Consider the following 26,661-nt stretch of genomic DNA (forward strand, 5'->3'; position numbering starts at 1 on the left):
ATAAATATACATTTTTTTTTTCACTGTTATTTAGGAACCCAAAGAGGACAAAGAAAAATTGTCGAAACGAAAACTAAAAAAACTTACACGCCTCAGTGTCGCCGAGTTGAAGCAATTAGTTTCACGTCCTGATGTTGTAGAAATGCACGATGTCACCGCTCGAGATCCGAAATTACTTGTGCAATTGAAAGCCTACCGCAACACTGTGCAAGTGCCACGTCACTGGTGTTTTAAGCGCAAATATTTACAGGGCAAGCGTGGTATTGAAAAACCACCATTCGATTTGCCAGCATTTATCAAGAAAACGGGTATCATGGAAATGCGCGAATCTTTGCAGGAAAAGGATGACGCCAAATCGCTCAAATCAAAAATGCGCGAGCGTGTACGTCCTAAAATGGGTAAAATCGATATTGATTACCAAAAATTACATGACGCCTTCTTCAAGTGGCAAACAAAGCCGCGTATGACTATACACGGTGACCTTTACTACGAAGGTAAGGAATACGAGACGCGTTTGCGTGAGAAGAAACCAGGTGATTTGTCAGAGGAACTACGCATTGCACTGGGTATGCCGGTGGGACCAAATTCGCATAAAATTCCACCACCATGGCTTATTGCACAACAACGTTATGGGCCGCCGCCATCATATCCAAATTTGAAAATACCCGGTTTGAATGCACCGATTCCTGACGGCACTTCGTTTGGCTATCATGCTGGTGGCTGGGGCAAACCGCCTGTAGATGAAACTGGCAAGCCACTGTACGGTGATGTATTTGGCACCAACATAATGGATTTAGATGTAAGTAATTGTATTTCTGGAGTAACTACATATTTATCGTGGATTTTCTTTGTTACAGAGTGGCATAGATGAAGGCGATATTGAACGTAATCAATGGGGTGAGCTGGAGTCTGAGTCCGAGGAATCTTCAGAAGAAGAAGAGGAGGATGGTGAAGATCTGGCTAACCAACCAGACGAGAGTGGACTTGTGACCCCAGCAGAAGGTCTGGTAACACCATCTGGTCTAACAAGTGTACCAGCTGGTATGGAGACGCCTGAAACGATTGAGTTGCGCAAAAAGAAAATTGAGGCCGAAATTGAGGAGTAAGTTGTTTATGTTAAAGAAAAAATATTAATGCCCTCTCTTTGCACTGAAAATAATTACTTTCAATATCTTTCATTTCAGCAACGACACACCTGTTTTATATCAAGTACTACCCGAAAAACGCACTGACCGTGTTGGTGCTTCTATGATGGGCTCAACACACGTATACGATATAAGTGGCGTTAGCAAACCTCCAACACGTGCTGCTGTTACAGTAGATCGTGAGGGGACCGTCGAATTGGCATTGGATCCATCTGAATTGGATTTGGATAATGATGCTATGGCACAACGCTACGAGCAGCAAATGCGAGAACAACAAAGTCATCTGCAAAAGGAGGATCTTTCCGATATGTTGGCAGAACATGTGGCACGCCAAAAGTCTAAACGTAAGCGACAGCAAGCAGATACAACCAGTAAAACAACAAAGAAGTATAAGGAGTTTAAATTTTAAATTGAAGCTAACACTCATTTATATAAAAAAGTTGCCTTTGAGGGCGTTTACACACATATATATATTACGCATAGAGCTGTGAATAAACGCTATATAACATTTCGCAGCTAATATCAACTTGAGGGAGTCTTTAAGTTAAAAGAGAGAGAGAGGGAATATGTACAAAAAAGCGATGCATTATTCAAAAGTGGAATAGATTCCGTTACTGCAGTGAATTGGTGTTGTAGTGAGCTTGTGCACGATGGGCTACAAAACGGCATACTCGAAATATTTTTAAGGAAATCTCATCAAAAAAGTTGAAAATTTTCGTTAGAAATAATGAATGCTTTATCGAAATTTCCTAGTTTTTATACAAATTTTAGAATAATGGTTTTTATGCTCCTTGTTGCACTATGAACCAAATTTCTATAAAAAAAAATGTAATGAAAGACTATGAGAATATTACCAATACATTTTATATTTTTGAGTGGACTGGCAGTAACTGAATTAAAAATATGCGAGTCGCTTCTTATTGCAAGAGACACCAATTCAAATGGAGTCCTTCTCCATCTGTTGTTTCCCAAATGTGCAAAGAAACAAATATCGTTCTCTCGAATGAAGAAGAGGTTTCATCTGGATTCTCTAATTTTGAAGGACACTCCTATGATGAACCGAATATGCGAAAAATTATTTCGGATAATAAGGTAAATACTCCAACTGACTGACTCACATACATATATAAGAAAAATTGCAAACTGAAAAGTACATTTAGCTTTATTAAATTAATTTAAATCTTTAAATCATTTAAGAATTCTGTAACTTCCAACATATCTTCGCTGTTAAGTTTTTGTTCTTTCGCCGCACTGTTCAAACGTCGCGCAGCCGCTCCTAATTCCCTCTTCCACTCTGCAATGCTTTTGTACTTTTCGTTATTCGAACAATAAATAACCTCATTAATGTCCTCATCAAGTTTGTAACAGCAGACGGCTTTAAAGGCGGCACGCACTTGCTGTAAGGTTTCGTCCCGTAGCCCGTCATCACGACACACTAAGTTCAATATGAAAATGCCCTTTTCGCCAATAATACACTTAATGTTGTCAAGTACAGAGGGTTCCAGAAAACTTTTTGGTGGACAACTCATGCCGAGGGAAAGATCCTTGCTGTCAACGTCAAATAACACTGCGTTGAATTTGATTTCTAAAGAAAAGTTTTAATTAAACAACATTGCTGCGCTGTTGCTGTTAAGAAAAAATTAATACCTTCATTTTTGCAAACTTCTAAAAAGGATAAACCATCATCGATAACGACATGAAAGCGATTATCTTGTTTTAACTCGAAATATTGCTCAGCAACTTCCAGCATAATGGGATCTATTTCCACGGCAGTAAGGCGTACATTGCTAAAAATTTAGTATAGAAAAAATATTAATCAGTATATAAAATAAACTCAAAACTTACGGTACTGCCGCATGTAAGAAACTGCAAAGTCCACCACCGCCCAAACCCACCACTACGACATCTCTAAACTCATTGGCGTTGTTTTTCAAGCCTGTGACCAACTGCACACCTGCGGACATATATAAATGATGTTGGCAAGCCAAGTAACCAAAGTCAATTTTCTTGCGTTCCTTTTTCCCTTTCAATTTTACTGCAAAAATAGAGGAAATTGTAAGTGAAAGAACTCTTGCTTTAAAATTTTTAAAAATACTTGTTTTCACTAACGCTTCCGATTGTACTACAAATTGATTACTCAAGAAAATCAAACGCCGAAATACTTTGCCATCATTTCCCTCCACTTCTTCAATGCGGAATTCGCCAGATATTTTCGAAAACCCGCTTACTAATGTTTCACGCTTGCCAACATCGGCACCCAGCGAAAGGAAAGGTATCTGAAATTCAGATGCATAAGTTTACATTCAATTGTTTTACTGAATATTTATATTCCACCTGTTCCGTTAGGCCCAAAGGAGCAAGGCACTTAATGCTGTCCGCCAATTCACCTTTAACACTATCCAATGAGCTATATTCCTGATCGCGATGAAGTGCTACAACAGCTAAGCGTTGAAATTTCGCTGATTTTTGTAATTTTTTACGTCCCTGAGGTGTAGCAAAAAGCCATTCGATTTCTCTGTAAGTATGTGCATGACACATTAAAAATACATTACGATACATAAATAAGGAAACACCCGCAATGCACATACATATGTATGCACATATTCCACATTTGGTGCAAGAGTGCCATAATCCAAAATCGTGTTAAGTAGGCAGACTTTACCGTTACTTTCACTTCTATGTTGTGTAAAAATTTCATAGCTCTACCGATAAGCAGTAGAACAATATATATGCGTTCATTTTTTACTATGGGAGTATATGTACATATGTAAGTTCAAAATTTTAAAGCCGTTTTTATCGAGTTTGCAGCAAATGTGCTGTATGTACATATACTTATGTATAAAATTAAGTGGGAAGTTATTTTTATTTACCTGCCCTGAGGTACTATAAAGGCAGCAAATTTACCCAACCCCCTTGCCGGTGGTTGGTCTAGTACATGTACTGTGTAGCGGGGATTTGATTCGCCCGGTTGGCATAAGTCCATCACAACCTCGTTGTGACCTACAAACCAGCAAAAGTTTTAGCTACATACATACATATATTCACAACTGACAAACACTTTTTACTAACCAGCAATATTTGTACGTGCGAGTCCATTACAAATTAGCGCCGCTTTTTGCACAGCAGCAACTGCATTTGTAAGTTCTTCTGCGTTTGATAAACGTTGCATTTTGTCCTTACCCAAGCTAAATTCTAGGATCTGCAAAAATTCATTTTATTATTTAAGAAAACAACATAAAGAGTAAGGCAAAACACACCGGTATTGGTAAGGCCTTAAATTTGGTAGCAACAACAAGAAAAACTGGCATTGCCATAACTTCTGGATTGTCGCCACTCTTTTCCTGATTAGCGCGGTCTGCGTCTGCACAATGCACTATGCGCAACATAAAACCATTACGCGGAAAGTAATTTAAAATGTAACGTAATATGTGTTCTTGTAACAGTGTTATGCACAAGTAGCGTCCACCATTACTAGAAAAACAAATCAGTTTGAACTCGTTGTTTTTAATGAAAATGTTACGGATTCTTACCGCATCGTGCGCTTAATTTCATTGAAATAACGCTCCACTGTGGCATGTACTTCGGATGTATCATCGACAAAGAGCGCGTCTAATGTACCTTTATCCAACGCCACAGAAAAGCACTCATCCTCAAAGGTCATTTGTGTAGCGTCCATTTGCAAGAATTTCATGTTCACACGTTTTCGTTCATTCAGCTCCAGCATTTTACGTATAGCCACCGTTGATATATCGATGTTGGTGATATTTCTGAAAGTAAAAGCAGAAAGGTCGAATTTTTAGCATTTTTACTTGTCGGTCACTTACCTAAAACCTGAGTCGTACATGTCCATGCTAAGTTGTGAATTACCACAACCAAGCATTAGTATTTGGTCTGTATTTTTTACATATTTGTGTATATGCTCACACAATTCCAAGTATTCGCCATACCTTAAGGTGAGAAATTAAAAGTGATAATAGTTAATGCGAAGTAGAGAATCCTTTGATCCGATGTAATGTTGCTCACGTAAACCAACCATTCGAAAGCCTTCTCGCCACGTTTCGTGAAGAAAGAGTTCCAGTATTCCGGCTGGGCGAACTCCTCGTGTGATTTGGGCAATAAATTCATAGTTTTATTGATAAAATGGAAATTGTTTATTTCACGTCCCAATTCCCCCAAGATAAAAAGGCAAAAACGAAATAAGAAAAATTGATAGACAATTGCAATTAGAACTGGTAAACTCTCGATGGCACTAGCGATAGTATCTATGGTTTTTGACTATCGAGAGCGGCGATTGGTTTCGACTATCGAAAGCATCGATGGTTTTGTAAGCTTTATCGATAGTTTTCACTCATGCATACATTAAGCCTGCTATACAGTTCAATGCAAGCTACTTACTTAACTTTAATAGTTTCGCTAAGTTTTGACTTATATAAATAGTGTCGTTTTTTTGCAAAATGACAGCAATATATCTTTTTTTATATTTATTTGGCGAACAATTTTTCGGTTTCAAGTTTTGCGTTTTTCGTTTTAATTAATTGGAAATGGGATTACATTTACAGTTACCTGGAATGGGGTATTATGTGGGACCATATATATGTTGGGGCCCAATGTACTACCGTTAGTACAGGGTGAGAACACGTTTTCATAACCCTGTACTTCCGGTAGTGCATTCCAATAAATTCTGGTACCGCCTTCCAATGAATTTTCCAAGTGTTTTTGACAGTTCGCAACAACAACAAATATTTGACGTATAGAAAAACGACTGATTGGCTCAATAAATAGTAATTTTAGATAAATCAACACTTTTAGCATTAATTGGTGTTATTTGATTTTAAATATTACACTTTACCTTATTAAATGTAAAGTTTAAGTTGGATACTGCAAATATCTGTAGCACTCTTGGAAAACATTGTTCCGTTTAAGTGAAAGTGTCGGAGGGGCGTAGGTGCATGTGTGTGTTTGATGGAAGAGGAGGCACTTTGATCGAATGAAAAGTGGCAATCATTTCTTCTTTTATAAACTCCAAATATAAAAGTTTTATTTGCAGTAAAAGTGGTCTAAATACTGTAGTTACTTTCATATACGTGCATAATCCATCAGTTCCGCACCTCTTCCACCACATGACCACGTCATACAAATGTTTTCGGTTGCGCAAAGAACTCCAATAAATAAACGATAAATGCGGGCGAATGTCGGTCTAATATTGTCGCATGAGGCTGGCGAAACCATTATGTCCAGGCCAGACTACGAGCAAAATGTGCTGCATCATGGTAGTTTGTTGGTACTGCTGCGTGGCGTAGGACCATCTAAGCCACGTTCGCTTCAGAAAGCATTTGATAAGGTGCGCCGCGTCAGCAATGTAAAAATTAATGGTGAGTAGTGTGTACAGCAAAGGAAGTAGTGTAAATTTGTTTCACATTTTTTGCAGACTCCACAGGCGTTACCCGTGATATTTGGGTTCGCTACATACACGATCATCCCGTAGAAAACAACGACTGGGGTGATTTCCAAACTCATCGTCGTCTTATAGGTTTAATAACTATTGGTAAATTCGAAAGCCAAACTGAGTTAAATGAGCTTTGTAGACAACATGAATCGCTGAAAGTCCGCTACAGTGGTACACTGTATGACTCACGTGCAATATTCTTTGGACCATCGCCAGCCAACCATGCTGATAAAGTGAATTCAGCTGGTGAAGACCACCAGGGTGAAGATACTACCGCTCCACGAGTCAATGATAACGTCAATGTCAACTGTAATGTAGCTAAACCTTGCATGCGATTGCAAGATGAATATACGACGCCATCTAATTTTAAGGCGCAAGCGTTTTTCTACCGTGAACAGGATTCTTGTGCAGATTTAGAGCCGCACATTGCTGAGTTTGTACATGCACTTTTTTGGGTTCTGGAATCGAAACGTTTAGATAGATCGCGGGAAAAGGTAGAAAAAGTAAGCTTATTGCTTGCACCAAAAGAGAAGCGAGACTTTGTCGGAATCGACATGGAATCGCGCAGCAATCGTAAACGCTGTGTCGGAAGAGTTACCAAAAATTTGGCTGACTTATCGCTGCAAGCTGGACTCGTAGAGGATGCATTAAGCCTTTATCATAGTGCTTGCGAAACTTTGCGTGCCATTGGTGATGCGTTGTGGGTAGCTGCTTGCGAAGAAGGTTTGTGTTCAGCATCGGCGATACTCCTGTATCCACATTTGCGAGAAAATGAGCCACTTCATCGGAACTCCTCTCTGCAGGATGGTATAAATTCAAACTCCTTTTAACTTTTCGCTATTTAAAAATAATTTCTCTCTTAGGCTCTTCACCTTTGCGTGGCACGCCGGAAAAATGGCGGGCTAGTGATATGACTGTGAAAGTGAATACGACCGAGCAACAACATAACTCGCACGCTGATGTTCACGCCGGCACTCCAACAGTACAGATGACATCCGCATCCTCATCGTGTTCTTCAGTATCTTCCATTCTAACGAATTCATCGACATCCGGTACGCCGACATCATCTTCAACGTCGACCATATCGGCAGCACAGCATGGCACTCGTACAACGGAATTACCGGGCAACATATTGAAGCCAGATGAATTGCCTGGCTGCTATAGACGTGCAATTATTAATTATAGTAAATACGGACATGCCGCAGTCATAGAAACGGAGGCGGCGTTTAAGGCAGCTCGAATTTGTATAGAACAAAATCGGCCGCTAGATGTTGCCATGTTTTTGCAAAATATACTCTATCTAAATGTACGCATGAGCGAACCCGATCGTGTGAAGCGCTACGAAGTGATTACCGATCTATATCACCAAATCGGCTATCGACGCAAGGCTGCCTTCTTTCAGCGTCTAGCAGCGCTCAAATATGTTCAACAAGGCAACCCGAATCCCGATTGGTCGCAGACATACCGTCTAATGTTGGAAAGTTTTTCCGGTTACTTACTTGCCCTTGACCCCATGGAGGTGATCGATAATGCTGCAGGTTGGCCAGCGCTACAAATAGATCTGTTGCAAGGTGTTATCGCAGCAGCTCGACGTTTGGGGCAATCAGCGTTGGCCACGCGGCACATGACTTTTTTGTTGCAAACGCAATGGGCGCACATGACACCAACGGAGCAGAGTGATATGTGTGTGCAATTACAAAATTTAAGTGCGCAATGTGAAGGTTCACCCGTGCCTTTGGTGCTAGAAAACGGCACTGTTATACCGCCAGCAAATCTAACGGATTTGCCGTATTGCATGGACTTGGTTGTGCGGGATTTGCCGGCGCATTTACGGCCGCAGAGAATCAAAATCGTGAAAGCAGACAGTGGACCTTTCCTATTCACACCGATACACCTGAACTCAATAGATAGGCGTGAAAAGAAACGAGAAAAGAATAAAATTGGTAAGTATCGGTATTTAATTTTGTTTTCATGGTTATTAAGGCAGAAATACACGCTCAGCCTTCTTCTGGGTACAAAACAATCTGAGTGAAGTAACTTTACGACTACGCAATCCTCTGCCATTCGAGTTGACTGTCAGCGACATGCGTCTACTTACCAATGGGATCGTGTTTGAATCGCTGCCACAAACCGTAATTTTGCAACCGCACGCCCCAACAACTGTCACTTTGCACGGCACACCAATCGAGGTGGGACAATTGGAGGTGCAAGGATACAGCACACATGCGCTCGGAGTCAAATCCAATTGTCGTTTGAAAAATATGCGCGGTCGCAAATTTCCACCTAACTACTTAATAGATGTGATACCAGCGCTACCACGCATTTCTGTGAAGACGTCGTTGCCCCAAACGGCAACCTTTAGTCAGCTGGCTAGCTCGGACATTGTCATTACATCTGCCAGCTTAACGCTATACAATGGCGAATCATCATCTTGCATCATAACCATCACCAATGAGAGCCCACTGCCAGTGGAACATTTGGAGTTAAGTTTTAACTCGAATGTAGAACAGGAGGTGCAAAAAAAAATCTTCAAAATCGATGAAAAAGAGTTGCAGGTAAATGATTGTCTTTAATTACGAAACACTCATGTCGGTGAAATAGTTATTTACATATTTCAATTTTTTTTTTATATATATATATATTTTTTTTTCTATAGTTGAAACTTCCAATTCAACCCAACAGCTCAATTGATTTTATGGTGCATATTTATGGCGAAGCTGAATTTGTATGTCCTATAGTTAGTCAGCATGCTGGTTCGGTGCATTCTAACAGTACAGTAACGGCTGCATTGCAAGCAGATTATGCCGGTGCTGCTACCATTAGTGGTGGTCCACATTCTTTGCAGTACTCAACGCTCTCATCATCAGGTCACGCAAGTTTGCCGTCGCGCGTTGGTTCGCCTAATCAACAACTACAACAACAATCGGCATACAGTAGACGTAATGATCCCAATAATTTGAGTTTTCGTTCATCAACAACGGGTGGCACACCTTCATTAGCGGCGCTTAGTTTGCCAGCGGCTGGTGCGCAAGGTGCTCAAGGCTACGGGCAGCATGTTGAAGCGCAGTTTCGGATAAAATATTCGGGTGGCGAGGGCATGCAGGAGGGCTACTGCCGTCAATGTGCAATATCTTTTAATCTGGAGCTGCTGCCAAGTGCACAGATAACGAGCTGGGATGTGTTGCCTGCAGAAATGTGAGTACGATTAATGAAATCTACTGCGTGTGCACTTAATCGGCCTTATCGCGCATTCCCTTTGAACAAAAATATATTGCGTATGATAAAAAAATTTCTATTGTAACCTTTGTAGTCCCTCGCAATTTTATTTGGTGTTAGATGTATCCAATTTAACTGCTCAAGAAATGTCACTCAACTATACTAACAATAAAAGTATACTGATCGAGGCCAAAGAGAGTTGCCGGGTGCCCATACCAGTCGATCGTTGCTCACTCGAGCAGGTGGTGGCCGCGCGCGAAGCAGAGTACGCCGAGAATATGGAAAAAGGTATTGAATTTTACAAGAAGTAATAGCAACTTTAACTGCCGCTTTAGCCAAATTAATGTTTCAACTAGAAAAAAAATTTGGTATTTATTCTCCAGACCTTTGTTACCGCACACAATTGCTCTCGTTTAGCGACAGTATTAGTAAACTATGTTCGGAGCACATAGCAGAGCGCGTTAAAATAAGTTGGCTGCTCACCGGCACCGATATACAGGGTATAGCATCATTGCACGGCATCGTACTCACACCTGCAATGATTGATTTGACAACCGTATCGCCGCTGCAGTGGAGTAAGTTTACATTTATTGTTAAAGAAAAATAGTTGATCTTTGTAAAAAAATCGTTTATTTTTCTTTTCATTTCATCTACTTATTAGCGGTCTCCTTTCAAAATACTCCCGTCCAACCACAATCGGAAATCGTATGCGCTGCTGGCCAAAGCGCTGTGCTCAATGTAAGTGTTTCCAATCAGTCGGCGCAACCGTTGCGTAATCTCGTGCTCACCATTAAATTCTATCAGGACTACCTGAATGGCATGGAAAATTATAATTTAGATACACGCGTTGCCATATCCGGTCCGAATAGGTAAGACAGCTCGACAAGCTTTCAATATGTAAATATGCATATACATGTATAATCTCTCCTTATACCACGCAGAGTTTTAATACCGCTTCTCCAAAAACATGCACAAATTCAACACGAATGCACAGTGATTTTCTTTACGCCTGGACGCTTTAAAGCAAGCATACAATGCTGCTCGAAGCCGCAACCCAAAGTAGGACAACCAGCTGGTGGCATTGTCCAAGCGCTAGATTGCAGCGCACCCGCTTTGCAAATTAGCGACATCGTTGGCAGCACGTCCAGCTATCATGAACAACAAGAGCATGTATGGAAATTTATACCGCCCATTGAGGTTACTGTAATCGAGCAATAATGCAACTGATACTTAGTTATAAGTTTTCATACGCGAGGGTTGTGTCCAATACATTGCTGATGCGTTTTTTGTTGGCTTTGTGCGCTGGCTAATTCGAAACAAGCATAAAGCTTTCGCATTTACGCGCAAACACCACTCAAATTAGTACTATTTCATTGTTTTGCTCTAAAAGCGATATTGTTAAATACCGATTGCAGTTCATTTCCATTTGTTTTACTTCGTTTTCAATTAACAATTATGTGTGCTCGATTCCGTATAGCAAGGCAGTTTTTATTAAGTTTTAGTTTGTTTAGTTAGTTGGGATTGAATTCTGGGGGCTGTGTGATTGGTCAAAAGGTTGCGAAAAGATGATATACATACATATGTACAACATTTGCTTTTCACCTGTGTTTGCCGCATAAAATACAACGAAACGGGGATATGCATTATTTTATTAAAGTGTTTATGATGAATTAGAAAAAATCGTGTATTGCTTTGTGGAGCGATTTAGCGAAAAAATTGGTTCTATTATAAAAAATTATACGTTTCATGTTCCAGAATTAAGCTAAAATGTTTAAACTTTAAATCTATTTCTCAATTGTTTGTTTCAAGTCTCTCAACCAATCGCATAGCTAATTTCTTCTGAAAAATCTGATTGAACATAAATTGTATACATACATAATAATTTCGTTTGTATATACGTAAATATGCAAAGATGTTTACCATTTAAATCGTAAATAATTATCTTAACTTAACAAAGTAGTTATGTTTCAGTAATGAATCAATGTGTTGTTTTCTTTCTTTTTTTTACTTGATAATGCACATAAATTCTTCTGTGATTTGCTGATGACTACAGCACCATTCCAGACGGGTTTGATGTGCTCGTGTTACATTAAATAAAATATCTGATTATACTATTACTGCGTGCTATTATTTTGCTCTACACATCGTCACCAGCTGAAATGCTAAAAGCCGTAACTAACAATTTTTTTTTTATATATATGTAAAATGATGTGGGGACTTGTAATTCGTTGAAATGCATCAATTAAGTCAAAAAATGAATTTTGGATTTTTTGTTAGTTACGGCTTTCCACATTTCAAGGACGATATGCATGTAAAACTAAAAATTTATATCAACGCTATCTGTATGTATGTACATACGTGTGCATGTACTTGAAATTTGTAAACTGACTTATGTACTTATATATGTATGCACATACGTACACCTTTTGCATAAACAAATTCTAAGAGCAATTGTTACTACAGGCATAAACGTTTATAAAAAAAAAACGAAAATAAATATACATATGTAAATTGAAATATATATTTGCATATATATGCATATATGCAGAGATTTTTAAGCGAACTTTATCTACTCGTATGTGTATTTAATATAAAGGAAAATACTTTAAAGTATATCTAGCTGCATAAAAAAAAAATTAATAAAATAAAAATATATGTTAGTTAAATATTGTATTAATCAAATAAACGCATAGAAACCAAGTCTACGGATAAAAGTTATATACCTTTCCTTTTTGGTGGTTTTTGTTTCGGTCGGGTTGGGTGTTTGATGTACATATTTTGGAACGAATTTCCGTCCTCCCTTGTCATATTTAGTTTAGAGATAAACCGGTTTCTGCGTTGTGCCATCTTCAATGTATTTTTTTCCGTGCGTTTCGTTTTTTCCTTGCTAGAATGTGGGGCTGGTATCAGTGATGGAAAAGTAGGCACAATAGTGCCATTTTTGGCACTTTCAAACTCAGAGGCACTTTTGACTCAATTCATCCTGTTTTGGCACAATCATAAAACATACATAAAAATTTAGCATAAAATGCCAATATATAACAAAAAATCACATATCACATTATAGATTAAAAAATTACAAAATGTGAAAATTAAAAATAACGGCCGTGAGAAATATTTACAAAACGCTTAATTCTTTTGTGAATACGCGGTACGAAAAGTAAATTTTCACAAAAACAAGCTTTTAATTTCGAATTTTGAGAATGTTTCTAAGTTTGCAATTTTATAATCCATTAAATAAAAGAGCAAGTTTCTGTAGTATCCCGTTGATTTTTGATATTTTATTTCTGACTGAATTTCAAACACACTTTATATGGAAAAATGCATAAAATCGAAAACTTGGAATCTACCCAAAAATTCTGAATTGAAAGTTTGTGGTTCGCATATATATAGGTACATATATATGTGTGTAAATATGTCAGAATAGCTATATTTCGTGTATTTCCCCTCCGTAATCGGAATTCTATGTAATTTTCTATGAATTTATATATATGTCTAAAGAATCCTTCATAAAAGTGCTTTAGTGTAATGATTTAGTTAATTAATAATTATTATATTACTTCAGTGTATTTTAAAAATATTATTTCTAAAATATATTGTTCTTAAAACGCCTTAAAAGAAATTTAATTTTGTTGCACTTTCATATTCCTTTCGGCACTATTTTTGAAGACCATTAGGCTCATTTTGAAATTTTCAATCATGATAAAAAAATAGGAAGGTAGAACCGCTGAGAGGCATTTTTCAAATTCTTGACGTTTGCAAGCAATTTAATTTTAATATTTTAGTCACAAATACATCACGTTTTATTTCAAATATGTGTAACCCTGATATTTACCGTTTGACAATTTGCGTCGAAGTTTGTGCTTTTTTCTGCGTCTTTGAGTTTTTTTTTTAATCATTAAAAATTTAAGTCCGCTGTTTTTGATTGCCAAAATTACACTGAAAAAGGTAATTTAGGTTTTACCGTATGTCTAAAGATGAATTGCAATTTCAGTAGCGAAATTTTGGCAATGTTATGAACGCTTTTTATTTAAAAATACGCGAGTGCATTCTACTCACTTTCAAGAATAAAATCACCAGCAAATAATGTCATAAATCTAGTTTCACGTGAAGTTATAACATTTTATGTTGTTATAATAAGTTTTGCCACGATTTTATAACAAAAATGCTCATTTGATTAGGATTCCTAAAATATGCTATACGGCAACTATATTTTCTGCGTTTTGTGAACTCCCCTTCTTCGTAAAATATTTCAGCCAATCAGAACTCACTTCGTAACTACGTCATTGGAGGAAAACAAATTTTTGACAGCACCATGTCGTTACCTTCTATGCTGTGAACCTTGCTGCGTACTAATGGTAGCGATGTGGATCATGAAGAAACATCGATATATCGATACTTCAACCACTTATGCATCGATTAGAAAAATGTCTATGGCGCATATTCATAGTCATATTTAGTACTCAACTAAGTGGAAACTATTCTAAGTCACAACTAAAGCTATTCATAGTAGCCTTAGTTTTGACTTTTCTGGCTAAGTACCAACTTAAAACTTAGTTTCGGCTGCAGCTGCAACTAAGTCGTTACTAGGAAGAAGTATTTTATCAAATTAAGGGAGAGGGTGATTTTGATAATATTGAATAATCTCCAATTGAAATTTACAATGAACGATCCATTTTAATCGGAAGATGAAATTAAATGCGTATTACAATCCGAATAAAGCTACATCACAATTTTACAATTGGAATAATTTAGATAAATTCTCAAATAATAAGTCAGTTTGACGCTAGTTCTTTTAAAGTAAATTTATGCATAACATTTAGATATCTACTATTTGTATGTTTCACAGCATGCTTTCGATAAACATCGACTTCACATCACTGCGGTTGTTCTGGCTATTTCACACAATTAACAAGAAAATGATACCTTATCCTTTTGCATAATCATGCAATGAAAATAAAAATTACATAAACGGATGATCAAACTTGACATTATTTAATAAAAATGTAATTTTTCTAAAATATCGTAAAGAAAAATCGATACATTTTCACACTCGTTTTGCTATATCGCAAACTAAGTCGAAACTACTTAGTAGAAGTCTGAAATGCGACTATGAATAGAGGTAAATTTTAAGTTGGTACTTAAATTTAAGTTGCAACTTTGTTAGTTTCGACTTAGTTGCTGGACTATGAATACGCGCCTATGCATCGAAGCATAAAATCAATATATTGGATGCATCGATATTTTTTAGACATCTCTATTTGACTGTGAAAACAAAAGTGTTCCGGCATATCGCGAACACGGAAACTATCTCAAATAAACAAACTAGCAGCTTGGGGAATCACCGTAGTTCTAAATTTGGCGGAGTTTTCGGACATTTAAAATTTTAGGCGAATATGGTTGGCAAGTCCTCGGTTTCGGCACTAGAGGAGTATTGTGCTAAAAATAAATTACCGAAACCGCACTACGAATATATTGACGAGGACGACGGTAGTTTTGCCTGCCAGGTAATCCTTTCGCATGCTTAAAATCCATACCTATTGTGATTTACTGAGAAATATGTACTAACGAAAGACACGACATCGCATTTATCTAATATAGATTACTGTTATGGACACGGAAGCAGAGGGTAGAGGCCGTTCTAAACGTGATGCAAAACATCAGGCTGCATTTGCGGTCATCAAACGCTTGCGGCTTACCGACATGCCAGATCTCGTCGATGATTCTGATGTTGGCATACCAACTACGGACGTCGTAGTTCAATTGCGTGATTATTGTGTACAACATCAAATGCCCCTTCCAACATTCGAAATTGTACAACAGGCTGGCACACCAGACGCACCTGAATTCACAGCGTTATGTGCAGTAGCTTCTATACGTCGCTATGGTGTTTCGGAGAAGAAGAAGGATGCGCGGCAAAAGGCTGCTTATGAAATGTTGCGTATAATTGTTGATGTAAGTCGCTTAGAGGCCAAAGTAGAAAAAATACGATCAGGTAAAACATACTTTTTTATTCGCAGGATGTTAACAAATTGGATTATCAGATGCAAGTAGCTACGCTTCAAAGTGCACAAGAAGATCTTGAAGTAGAACGATACAAAAAGTTTAAAACTTATCGTGAAATGACTGAATCCACTACCGGTGAAATGCCGGGTGTTTTACTTTGTGATCGGCATAATTATTTCAAACAATTCTATAGTGAATTGAAGAATGCAGCATATAAAATACTTTCAAGTGATGCTTATGAATCAGAGCAGGAAAAGGCATTGGATGTGTTGGAAGCGTTAAAAATCAAACCGAAAATTACTAAAATGCCAACAGAAAAAGCAGAGCCTTTATTATTCATCGAGTTGAACTGTGATTTTGATGTTGTATTTGCTGGACCGCCGAGCAAAGTGTACCAAGATATTGTGGGTTACTTCAAAGTGATGCTCTAAAGAGTATAATCGCTTTGAGCTTATAACTATTTAAATTTTTTATTGGTTAAAAAATAACCATTGGCTTAAAGAACGCTTATTGTACAATTTATTAAAATAAGAAACTGAATTTTTCTCTGAATATGTGTATTAAAAGTACTGAAATTGGTTTGAAATCAAATTGTTTCTGTTTTAAGGTCGTCTTTTACTAACTAGCTTTACTAACAACTAAAACATGTGTTTATTGTTCACTTAATTTTAATTCTAATATTTCCCGTCCCACACCATCCGTGCTTGTCCAGACCACATTGCTCTGAAAGCGTTTATCATTTGCAATCAAGGTTTCAAATTGTCTTAGTCCACCCCCAACTCCAAAATAGTATGTTTTTGCCGCGACTAAAACTACTCCATCTGGCTTTAGTTTTACATAAAATGTATCTAAGAGTTTTTGCTGATTTTTTGGATTGTAAATAGTCTCTGATGCTAATATATAATCAAATTTATCACTTTTGCACTCTACACTTTCAGAAGTCAACTCCGAGTATTTGGACCAATCGCCCGAATAAAATTCTACATTTTTTCCTAAGTCATCAGTATTAACTAGGTCAACTTTTGACTCAGTCGCATCCTCCGAGTTGGAATTGTCTTTTGCTGGTTTCACGTCAACTACATTTAGGAGCACATTTGGTATTGTAATTTGTGTCAGCACATCTTTATTCTGTTGAGACGCAAGGTAATTTATTAAATATGTATTAGCTAAATTATATTTCATTTCTACTCACATAATCCTGAAAATGCACAATAGCGCCACATCTGTATGCATAAATGCCGAGCAAACCTGCACCACAGCCTAGGTCCAACACTCTTTTGCCGCGCCATGATTGTGGTTTAAAATTTTTCGCCAAGTACTTGAGAAGATCTTCAGTGCATTCCCAGATTTTTGCACCTCCTATAGAATTTATGTAAATGTATGTATGTACATATACATTTAACATATTTTATTGGACGAGTGTATATTACCTTCGTAAACTCCTGGTATAAGATCAGAGTGCGTTTGCTCGGCTTTCGAAATATCTTTATTATCCCCGCTGTTGCTGGTGATGTGTTGTAATAGGAATCCCGTCACTACATGATGTATGGGCAAGTCACCAACATTCAAGGTGGTTGCATTTAACTTGTATACATCCAAGTTTTCTAAAATTTCTGAACTTATGACTACTTTCTCCGCGGTGTACCACTCCTCGGGTCCATCCTTTCCTACGTTTTCACTGGACATACAAATTTAAATAAAGTTATGAAAAGATTTGAAAGTTTACCTTGTCTGATCTGAACCACTTTCTTTAATGTTAACGCTGAAAGGATTTTCGTTGTCAATTTCTACATTAAATGCAAACTTAAACATTTTGTAAACAAACTAGTAAAAGTTGTACTAACAAGCATTTATCACAAGAGCTGCTTTATTTTCCCAATTTGTAAACAAATCCACCTGGCTGCTGCCAGAACAGCACGTGCGCTTAGCCTTGCCACTCGGAACAATGTGAAAGTGATTTCGAAGGGGAATTTATACAAGGTGGTGTTCGAAAGACGCGCGCGAAAAGTTGAGAGTTGGCCATCTTTCAGCATTGTGTTGGCGATGACGTTGCCCGACTTTGGTTATGTGGAGACTTTCATATAAATGCATGTATTCATAGTCAGCTGTCGAAGCGACGCCAACGCAACGCCAAAGTTGTATGTAAACGGGCCTTTACTGGCGAATTTCGATTACAACAACGACAACCACACGTATTTTGTAGTGCGGTGGTATGTCGCTGCAAAGTTTACATGTATTTTGTTTTTGCTTTTGATGGGTGTGCTCAAGGCGAATTTATACAAGGTGGTGTTACTTGCGAATTTAGATTTTCGTCGCGGTACTACTGAATGTCAAAATGATGTGTTTGTTGTAAACAAGGCGAATTCATATTATAACAAACACGTCATTTTTACACTCAGTAGTACCGCGGCGAAAATCTAAATTCGCCAGTAATACCACCTTGTATAAATTCGCCTTGGGTGTGCTGTCAAATCAGTAAAAGCAAAAACAAAATACATGTAAGGCCAAGGCGAATTTATATAAGGTGGTGTTACCAGCTCAGCTGATTTTGTGTATGTGTTTCGCCGCACGGCTTCTGATATCAAATTGAAAAATTTTGTTTGAATTTCTACACACACTTACAGATTTAGACAGTTTATGCCGCCAAAGCAAAAACAAAATACATGTAAATTTTTGTTTTTGTACTCCTATCACCATATATTAATTCGCCTTGTAAGGCGAATAAATCAGCTGATTTTACAACACCACCTTGTATAAATTCGCCTTGGTGATTTCCAAAAGAAACTACTTGGATTTGCTGTTTTATACCAGAAGTTGGCGATTTATGGATTAATTCCATTACTGCCATACCAATGATTCAATAATACAACGATAAACTGACAGTTGTCTCTCTCGCACCGCTCCCTTAGCAGTGGCACCGTGTTGCCTCTTTGCAAATTTACATGGAAACAGTGTAGCTTTGGTGTGAAATAGAAGTATAAGCTTTTGTGCAATATGTTTATTTGTATATGCATATGAAGCATATTTAACTGATGAAAACATAAACTGTTTTTAAATTGGATGTTTGCATCAATCTCATAGTAGTCTTATTTTAATTTTGAGTCATTTTGCAGTTTTTATACAGCTAAATAGCACATAAATTACCTAATTCACGTAGATATATCAATATTGCTTCAACATTTCGTTTAAAACGCAAGATTTCCTGCAAATACATTAGAATTTACAAAAGGAATTTCACTACTATTTGCCTACTTTGCGTACTTTTCTACTACCATTTTTGCACCAAGAGATTTCATTATTCCCCTTTCTCCGTCCTTCGGAAATGCAACCTTTTGTAAGAGAGTGTCAAACCGCAGCTGTCAATAATTATCTAACCTTGTATTATTGAATAATGTGCCATACCTAAACAAAGTCTTTGGGTGTAGTGTTTTCTGACGCCTTGCGTTAACGTCGAAGTGCCGTGCCTAAACAAGAGCGGTAACGCACGTTAAATGCAGAACCAGCAATAAGCATAGGTTTGTTTGTGTGAAATACCAAAATGAAAATTTCGGCATTTTCTGCAGCCAATTTCACACCCTAACGCCCTGTAAAAATCGGCTTTTCCAACCACTTGGCGCTGACGCTGCGTTATTTCGGTGCTTTATACAAATTGCATAGGTATGAGAACTTTTTTCAACGCAGACGCTCTTGTTTAGGTGAGGCAGTTAGTAAACTTACGTTCTTAAATCTACGGTTTACGTCATTAAATCCACGATTTACGTTCTTTGGAAGCCTGCCGATTAATCGATTACTAATTTCATATGTTTGTCATGTTTACCTTTCCGAGTGGATACTGATAACAGGAACGGTAGGTAGTCTTATCTATTTTGTTGTGATATTTTTTCTTTGTATTAAATCCCAACTTCATTTTGCGGCAAGAAGATAAACGTATTAATAAAATGTGGACGATGTTGCCAATGGTGTATGCGATAATTGTTTGAGTATAAGCACAAAAACGTCAACGAATAAGACAACTGCACCAAAAATAAAATGCATATTTTCGTGTGCGATTGAGGCCAAAGATCGAATAAACTTTTTTGTTAAGTTGCAATTTAAATCAACTTTATGTACTCAAAGATGCCACCAACTTCCGAATCAGCAACTGCTGGTAACAGCCTACGTAGTCGAGAGCGTGACAAAACGCATATGGTCCAGCAGAGCAACAAATGTTATGAACATCGCGAGCTGCAGGCAACGGCAATGTCTGTCGACTATACGGGGCAATGGGTTTTGTTGGCGGGGCGACGCCACTTAGCACTGCAACGACTCGGACACGATGATGGTACACTACGAGAATTTCAAAGGAATTCAAAATATGAAGTGTCGGCAGCGGAATTCGCTACGCTACCAAATCGGCAGGAGTATTGTGCTATAGCGGCAAGTATTATGCGTACACATTTTTTAGATATTATTTTCATTTAGTATTGCTATCTTGCAGACAAGTGAACACATTGACGTCGTAACATGGGGTGCAGCAGACATGCAGCACTACCATTCGTTGCGCGGCCACACACGTATCGTTACCGATATCGATTGGCATAGTAAGAATAGTAATCTGCTGGTGAGCTGTTCAATTGACACATTTTCACACATTTGGGATTTACGGGATCCACGCAAGCCAACTTTATCATTGAATGCAGTATGCATGTGTAAGTTTCGGTGTGCAAATGTAGATAAGTTATATATTTATTTCTATTATATATTACTTCATTAGCCGGCGCAACACAAGTGGGATTTAACCGCGTATCAGGTAATTTATTGGCAGCCGCACATGATGGTGATTTACGTATTTGGGATATGCGCAAGGGTTCATGCCCAGTACATTATATAACCGCACATTTGAATAGGTATGAATTAAAAGCGTGTGTCAATATATGAAAAGGACTAACATATTTTAATTGTAGAGTACATGGCATTAACTGGAGTCATTTGCGTGAAACATGTCTGGCTACGGCGAGTCAAGATGGCACAGTAAAATATTTCGATGTGAATAATCCGCGGCGCGCAGAGAAAATAATTACAATGACCTCACCCGTGTGGCGAGCGCGTTATACGGTATATAAATTTTATTTTGTACTTAAAATTCATAACTATGTATGTATGCGTTACTTATTCTTACAGCCCATTGGCAATGGATTGGTTAGCATTGTGGTGCCTGCAATGGGACGCGGTGAGAATAGTTTGCTATTGTGGAGCAATAGTAAACAAACAGATCCGGTTTGCTCATTTGTGGGACACACTGATGTTATACTTGATTTTGAATGGCGACCAAATCGAGAAAACACTTCCGAGATTGTAAGTCTACATCCAGTCATCTTCGGATATTAAAAATGCTGTAAAGCGCAGATATCATTGTTTTCTATTATTTTGGTAAACGTTTTACAAAGTGCCACTTTTTTTAATGCATACAGGAGGTAGTTACTTGGTCACGTGATCGTAGTTTGCGTGTATGGAAGATCGATGACACGATGCTCAAACTCTGCGAGCCCGATTTCGATGGCGATGAAGTATGCGACACGCCGGATTCTTTTGCAGAAACTACTACTAAATTTCAGCCAACACACTCGTCGTCTTTATATCAGCCCACTTTAAGCTTGACACGCGCTGGCGCCGCATCGCTGCCCACAGAAACATCTGATAGCCTAACAATACCCACTATATCGCGTTCGCCTCCCCCGCCAATGCGTAAGGAAGAAACACATATAGCTCGTTCGCTTACTGATCAGCCAACTTGTTCGCTGCATCATGAGTTCTCGCTACTTAATAGGAATATGCCGCATGTAGAGGTGGACATATTGGATGCTATAAAACGTTATGCGGTCTTTAAGATCTCAGCGGGCGGTCATGTGGTGGTATTACAGGTAAGTGAACAGACCACATTTGTGCTTTTGACTAGGGCTTACATTTTTGCACATAGACCATCTTCCCAACTGAGTATCCCAGTCCCAATATCGGGCCTGAATTCACTTTTTGCGATGGCACTACACTTCACGAACAACTATCTACAATTTTGCTCAAGACACTTAAAACGAACGCTTTACAACGCGTTAAAAAATCGCGCACATGTTTGGAACAATGCCTACGTGCCTTAGTGGGCGCCATGAAGAAGGTACGCAATATTGCCTAATATATATTTTTTGTGCTAATATTAGTCTATTCCTTGCATGTAGTCGGTTGGTAGCGTTACAGATAAATCTCAACTGCGTTTACAATCACCGCGGCTAGAAGGCGCCTTAAGCGGTGCTTTACACGATGCCTGTATTCCCTATCCGCGCACTTCAGGCGTCAAATTCAATGCTACCGGCCTATTGGTCGCTTTTGCGCAGGCGCCGCATTCGAAACGCTTAACACTGCGTCATCAAAACTCAACACCACGCACATTTTCAGCGATTAGTGGTGGTGTGCTGCTCGGTAATGTACTCTATACACATCGCGATTCAAATGCATCCTTCTATTTGCAAGATCGCATGAGCGTCAAACACTCGAAAAGTCGTTCAATGCAAAAACAAACTAATGCAACACCGATTGTGAATATTTATGAAGCCTGCAAATTGTTGAATATCAATTATGAAATGGCAAAGGAATTTTCGTTGGACAAGCGAGATTTGCGTGCAACTTGTCGTCGCAATCGGCAGGTATGCGAAACATATGGCCGTTATGATTTGGTGCCGATTTGGACGCTGGCTGAGCTGATAGCCACACCAAATATACCAAATGAAACGAAATATGAGACGCTTTTTTATAAAGATCCATTTAAGAAATTCCTGCTTGAGGCATTAATAATGCACTTTGCTGGTGCGGGTGATTTGCAGACGGCTGTAATGTTGGCATGTCTCTTTCACAAATGCCCTTCAATGTCAGGAGATTTTGGTGAATTCATGACACCGACCAGTCCCCATGGTTTCCAACATAACAAACTGCAGCAACTCTCGCACAACACGTCACCTTATCACACCGTTTTGCCAATCGATTATCATGCTTCACATCCGAAATGCAGCACAGCACTGGCTGTCAATGTGCATTTGAAGCAGTTGCGTAGCAACTCTTGGTCGGATTCGCTAGACTGGGTGGACTCGAAGCATTGCAACTCGGATTCATATTCCTGTTCGCTAATCAGGCGTACCAAAATGCCACTATTCGATCACTTCAAGAAGGTGTATGCGGACATATTGTTCGGTTGGCAGTTGCTGACCAAACGTGCACTGGTAAAATATAAAATATAGTTTGCGCGATTTACATTCATACTTAAATTCTCCCCGTTAGATTTTAAAACACACAATGTTTTCACAAACGCAGCCGCATGGTGTGGAATTTGTTACCGAGTGCCCTGGCTGCAATAAAATAAAGCGTACGCCCTCGTGCACCAGCTGCCAGCGACCAGTTCTTTTCTGCCAGCTATGTAACCTGCCAGTGAAAGGCGAAGCCAATGCGTGTCTGGCTTGTGGACATGGTGGTCATATGGCCCATATGATGCAGTGGTTTAAGGTGCATGAAGATGCCTATATTTATAACTGTTCTTTAATGTTAAATGGTGTATTTTTGTATATTTTTACAGAAACATAACATTTGTGCATCCGGCTGTGGATGTCACTGCTTGAAACAAACAGCAGCACTGTTGGAGCTCATGAATTAATTGAGTTTATCTTATTTATTACAACAATGTTCTTTATTTTGAGCAAAAAGTTTTTAAATGACATTAGGATTTGGTTCAGATACGTTCAATGGCTTCAAAAGGACAGCGACAAGTCAAAAGCGGACTATTTCATATCTAAATCCGTTTATGACTTGCAAAAATTTATGTTTTCTTAGGTTTGCGTAACTTTAGTATATCAGTTTTGATAAAAATAAAATTATATTAAAAAACGAAATAAATGTCTTTTATTCATCCATCCTCAAAAAATCGAATAAAAGAATTTGATAATCCTGGCTAGTGTAAAAATATAAATACATATATTGATAAAAGTGTGCAAGATTTTTTAATAACGAATTTTTCAATAAAATAAAAAACAAATCAAATATATAGTGCAGGGTTGCCACACTCATAAGAAGGGTTGCCAGATTAATTACCAAATAAAATAAATCTGAGTTAAAACGAATTCTAAGAAGAACCTCAAGCAAAACGTCTTAAAGTGTTGCTATATCGATTTTGGGTCAGCAAGAAATAAGAAAAAAATTTCTAAAATGAAAATTAGCCAAACACATACATACATATGTATGTATGTACATGTGTTAGCATTTTACATGGGTAATGTTTAGTTATTTACCCAGTGTTTTTGGGTTAGTGGGCAAACGGTCAGATGGCGTGACTCTTGATACCGCGCCCACTAGAATAGCATAGTTAAAACTTTGTAAAAAGCAATAACTGCCCCCTCGGGTCGTTCCACAGGCCTTTGAGAGCTATTTGTAAATGGGGTAAAATTACCTTCGCCTTCGGCACCGCTTAGAAAAAATAGCCCTCATCAGTTCAACTACGCGGCTACGCTGACCACAGTATTTTTGTGCAGAACGCACTACGAAATTCATAAAAAAGTGCATATTTCAAATCGTAATAAATTAGTGCTTTATGTTATAAAATAAAGTTTAGACCCTGGACTATAAGTGTGTGTAATCTTTTTTTTAATCCGATCACCCATTTGCACACAATAACCCGAAGTGATTGGGCAAATAACTAAACAGTACCCTTTTACATTTTTAGTTCTTTTAACAGGGTTGCTAGATTTATTTTTCAATTCAATTTTTTTTAGTTTTGTAACGTTTAACTGCAGTCGTCGAAGCAATTTATGTGAAAAATAATTTTTGGTCAGTTTCCATATTAAACTTAAATATAAAAAAATAATTTTGCACTTAAATTGCTTTCGTAAAACTGGCTATAATAAAAAATTCATAAATAAAATTTAGAACTACCAAACAGCAGACATTTTTAAAAGGCATGAATTCTTTAATAAAGAGTTGGCACTTCGGTTTCCAAAAACAAAAAAATTCTTTAATTGATAGGTTATTTGCATTGTTGATTTCTTTAATAGTTTAAATTTTAGAAAGACTATTTATTAAATTAAGATGTCACAACCATTGATTAAATGAACCATAGAAAAAATTAAATTTAGAGAATTTCACAAAAATGAATAGCAAAATACAAAGTTTTCTAGAAAAATGGCCTAGAAAATCAAATGAAAAGTATTAGAAAAATCAGATTTTTTTCGTTGAGTTTCAATAAAAAAAAATAGGGCAATGTTTTTTTAAGTTGTTTACTGTAATTTTATTTCACATTAATGTTGAAGGTATTTTTTTGCACTAAATGCCTCTTATAAATTAAAATAGAATTTAGTTATTTGTACAGTTGTGAGATAAAATTTGGCATCAGATAGCTTTTTTTTTTATTGGAACAAATGCTTCAATAGTGTTCTAAAGTATACAAAATACTTATTCTTAGTTAAAAAAGATCACAAATATAAAGTACGTACCCGAAGAATTTAAAGTAAATATTTGATTTAATGCATACATACATTGATAGTGGGTTTTTCTTGCTCCATAGCGACCGCTTTTTAAGCTCCTTTAAATTCTTTTAGGTTAGGAAAAAATTCTGCTTTTAATGCATTTGAATAATCGAAATAATCTAAGTATCAAATGTATAAGGAACTTTTCATGTTGTTGCTGTAATTAAATTTTGTGAACTACTAAAGCTAAGCAAATACCTTTGGTATGAAAAAGTTTAAGTTAATGACCGAAATAGAGATGCGCGCGGGATATCGGGATCCACGTTAATCAGTGATTACCCGATTTGTACATTTGGCAGTTACAGCGTGGTGCTATGTAGAAATTTGTATCGAGAATGAGTTCAGCTCAATAAAAAAACGCCACTTTTGTAACTATTATTGTTTTTCAAAACGACCGGGACGGCCGGTATCGTGAAGGTATTCAAAAATCCATTCCCAATACTCTCGATGAAACCTGCAACTTGCGAAAATCTTCTTTAAAAACGTTGTTTGAAAAAAAAAAACACTTTTTTATATTTTATAATGACTTTCAGTGCGACGGAAGTAATAAATTTGATTGCTATATGAATTTTACATAGTAATAACTAGATAACGGGACACATGGTATTTTTCTGAAATCGTCAGAATAACCGGGTTGGGAACAAAAAATTGACACCCCTATTCGATATTGTGAATGTGGATTTATCGTTCATAAGCGACTGTGAATAGATTTCGGTCGCTCATCCTTCTACAACTGTTTGTTTGCGGAAGGATGAGCGACTTTAGTCGTGAACTAGACCCGAAATGGCCCAGAACTAGTACCCGAAACGGTCGAAATAGTTATGTAATTTTTCCGGAATGATCACGATCAAGTCTTGCAACGGTCCCGAAATGGTCCCTTATTAGTTCTAAAATGATTGCGAACTAGTTCCAAAATTGTCCCAGCATTCTGAACTGGTCCCAAAATCATACCGTACTAGGGCCTAAATGTTCCGGAAATAGTCATGACCTAATCTCGAGCTGGTATACATAGAACTTATTCCAGAATGGTCAACTATCCTGAAACCTCCCTAAGTTAGTCAAGAAATTTTCATTAGATTCACGCAAATCTTACACATACCGAGAGCTAAATGTTTCCCATTGAATGCTAATTAAAAGTGCGAAATTTTCTAAAAAAAAAAAGCAAGTCCATGAGCATTATATTCTAATTACTAATTTTTCACAATGCCTCTCTATTATCTTACCTTTGTCTATCTTTTGGAGTTTCCTTTTTTTATCTTTTTCTCTGCTGTTTCTCTCTATTTAGAGACGTCACACAACTCACTAGAAGTTTTTT

General features: G+C 37.6%; 6 protein-coding genes across 8 annotated transcripts in view; 4 read left to right on the forward strand and 2 right to left on the reverse strand.

Moving 5' to 3' along the window:
* Nucleotides 1-1,671, forward strand: part of LOC108361257 (splicing factor 3B subunit 2-like) — a 96,879-nt gene extending 95,208 nt beyond the window's left edge. For both annotated transcript variants that reach the window (XM_017613840.1, XM_017613838.1), the window contains 3 exons: nucleotides 35-799; nucleotides 858-1,102; nucleotides 1,185-1,671. In XM_017613840.1, the coding sequence (XP_017469329.1) occupies nucleotides 35-799; nucleotides 858-1,102; nucleotides 1,185-1,554 (1,380 nt within the window). In that variant the 3' untranslated portion in view covers nucleotides 1,555-1,671. The remainder of the gene's footprint in view (nucleotides 1-34; nucleotides 800-857; nucleotides 1,103-1,184) is intronic.
* A 618-nt stretch (nucleotides 1,672-2,289) lies between these two features.
* Nucleotides 2,290-5,404, reverse strand: LOC108361260 (methyltransferase-like protein 13). Its single transcript, XM_017613843.1, has 11 exons — nucleotides 5,179-5,404; nucleotides 4,970-5,092; nucleotides 4,676-4,912; nucleotides 4,403-4,616; nucleotides 4,215-4,344; nucleotides 4,016-4,145; nucleotides 3,480-3,660; nucleotides 3,241-3,421; nucleotides 2,991-3,180; nucleotides 2,793-2,932; nucleotides 2,290-2,730 (listed from the first exon to the last, which is right to left on the reverse strand). Exons 1-11 carry the CDS (start codon nucleotides 5,268-5,270, stop codon nucleotides 2,321-2,323), a joined length of 2,028 nt encoding a protein of 675 aa, XP_017469332.1. The 5' UTR covers nucleotides 5,271-5,404; the 3' UTR covers nucleotides 2,290-2,320.
* A 435-nt stretch (nucleotides 5,405-5,839) lies between these two features.
* brun (trafficking protein particle complex subunit brun) lies at nucleotides 5,840-12,512 on the forward strand. 2 transcript variants are annotated; one of them, XM_017613844.1, is made up of 9 exons: nucleotides 5,840-6,517; nucleotides 6,574-7,398; nucleotides 7,455-8,534; nucleotides 8,593-9,146; nucleotides 9,248-9,786; nucleotides 9,902-10,095; nucleotides 10,164-10,382; nucleotides 10,469-10,676; nucleotides 10,749-12,512. In XM_017613844.1, the coding sequence occupies exons 1-9, from the start codon at nucleotides 6,325-6,327 to the stop codon at nucleotides 11,023-11,025; spliced, it is 4,089 nt and encodes a 1,362-aa protein (XP_017469333.1). In that variant the 5' UTR covers nucleotides 5,840-6,324; the 3' UTR covers nucleotides 11,026-12,512. The 2 variants fall into 2 exon arrangements, with proteins under 2 accessions (XP_017469333.1, XP_017469334.1); XM_017613845.1 differs by having other exon boundaries at nucleotides 5,843-6,517; nucleotides 10,191-10,382.
* Nucleotides 12,513-14,994: 2,482 nt separating this feature from the next.
* Nucleotides 14,995-16,385, forward strand: r2d2 (double-stranded RNA-binding protein r2d2). Its single transcript, XM_017613848.1, has 3 exons — nucleotides 14,995-15,314; nucleotides 15,409-15,762; nucleotides 15,828-16,385. The coding sequence occupies exons 1-3, from the start codon at nucleotides 15,204-15,206 to the stop codon at nucleotides 16,242-16,244; spliced, it is 882 nt and encodes a 293-aa protein (XP_017469337.1). The 5' UTR covers nucleotides 14,995-15,203; the 3' UTR covers nucleotides 16,245-16,385.
* LOC108361262 (histidine protein methyltransferase 1 homolog) lies at nucleotides 16,299-17,792 on the reverse strand. Its single transcript, XM_017613846.1, has 4 exons — nucleotides 17,540-17,792; nucleotides 17,244-17,491; nucleotides 17,006-17,172; nucleotides 16,299-16,941 (listed from the first exon to the last, which is right to left on the reverse strand). The coding sequence occupies exons 1-4, from the start codon at nucleotides 17,623-17,625 to the stop codon at nucleotides 16,465-16,467; spliced, it is 978 nt and encodes a 325-aa protein (XP_017469335.1). The 5' UTR covers nucleotides 17,626-17,792; the 3' UTR covers nucleotides 16,299-16,464.
* Nucleotides 17,793-19,256: 1,464 nt separating this feature from the next.
* Nucleotides 19,257-23,708, forward strand: Wdr59 (WD repeat domain 59). The gene is made up of 10 exons (XM_017613849.1): nucleotides 19,257-20,229; nucleotides 20,291-20,501; nucleotides 20,567-20,699; nucleotides 20,757-20,907; nucleotides 20,974-21,147; nucleotides 21,264-21,713; nucleotides 21,770-21,961; nucleotides 22,023-23,057; nucleotides 23,116-23,337; nucleotides 23,408-23,708. The coding sequence occupies exons 1-10, from the start codon at nucleotides 19,918-19,920 to the stop codon at nucleotides 23,483-23,485; spliced, it is 2,958 nt and encodes a 985-aa protein (XP_017469338.1). The 5' UTR covers nucleotides 19,257-19,917; the 3' UTR covers nucleotides 23,486-23,708.
* The last annotated feature ends 2,953 nt before the right edge of the window (nucleotides 23,709-26,661 follow it).

Source organism: Rhagoletis zephyria, unplaced genomic scaffold (genome assembly GCF_001687245.7).
Source record: "Rhagoletis zephyria isolate East Lansing unplaced genomic scaffold, Rhagoletis_zephyria_1.1 Rzeph_scaffold_00725, whole genome shotgun sequence".
NCBI lineage: Eukaryota > Metazoa > Arthropoda > Insecta > Diptera > Tephritidae > Rhagoletis > Rhagoletis zephyria.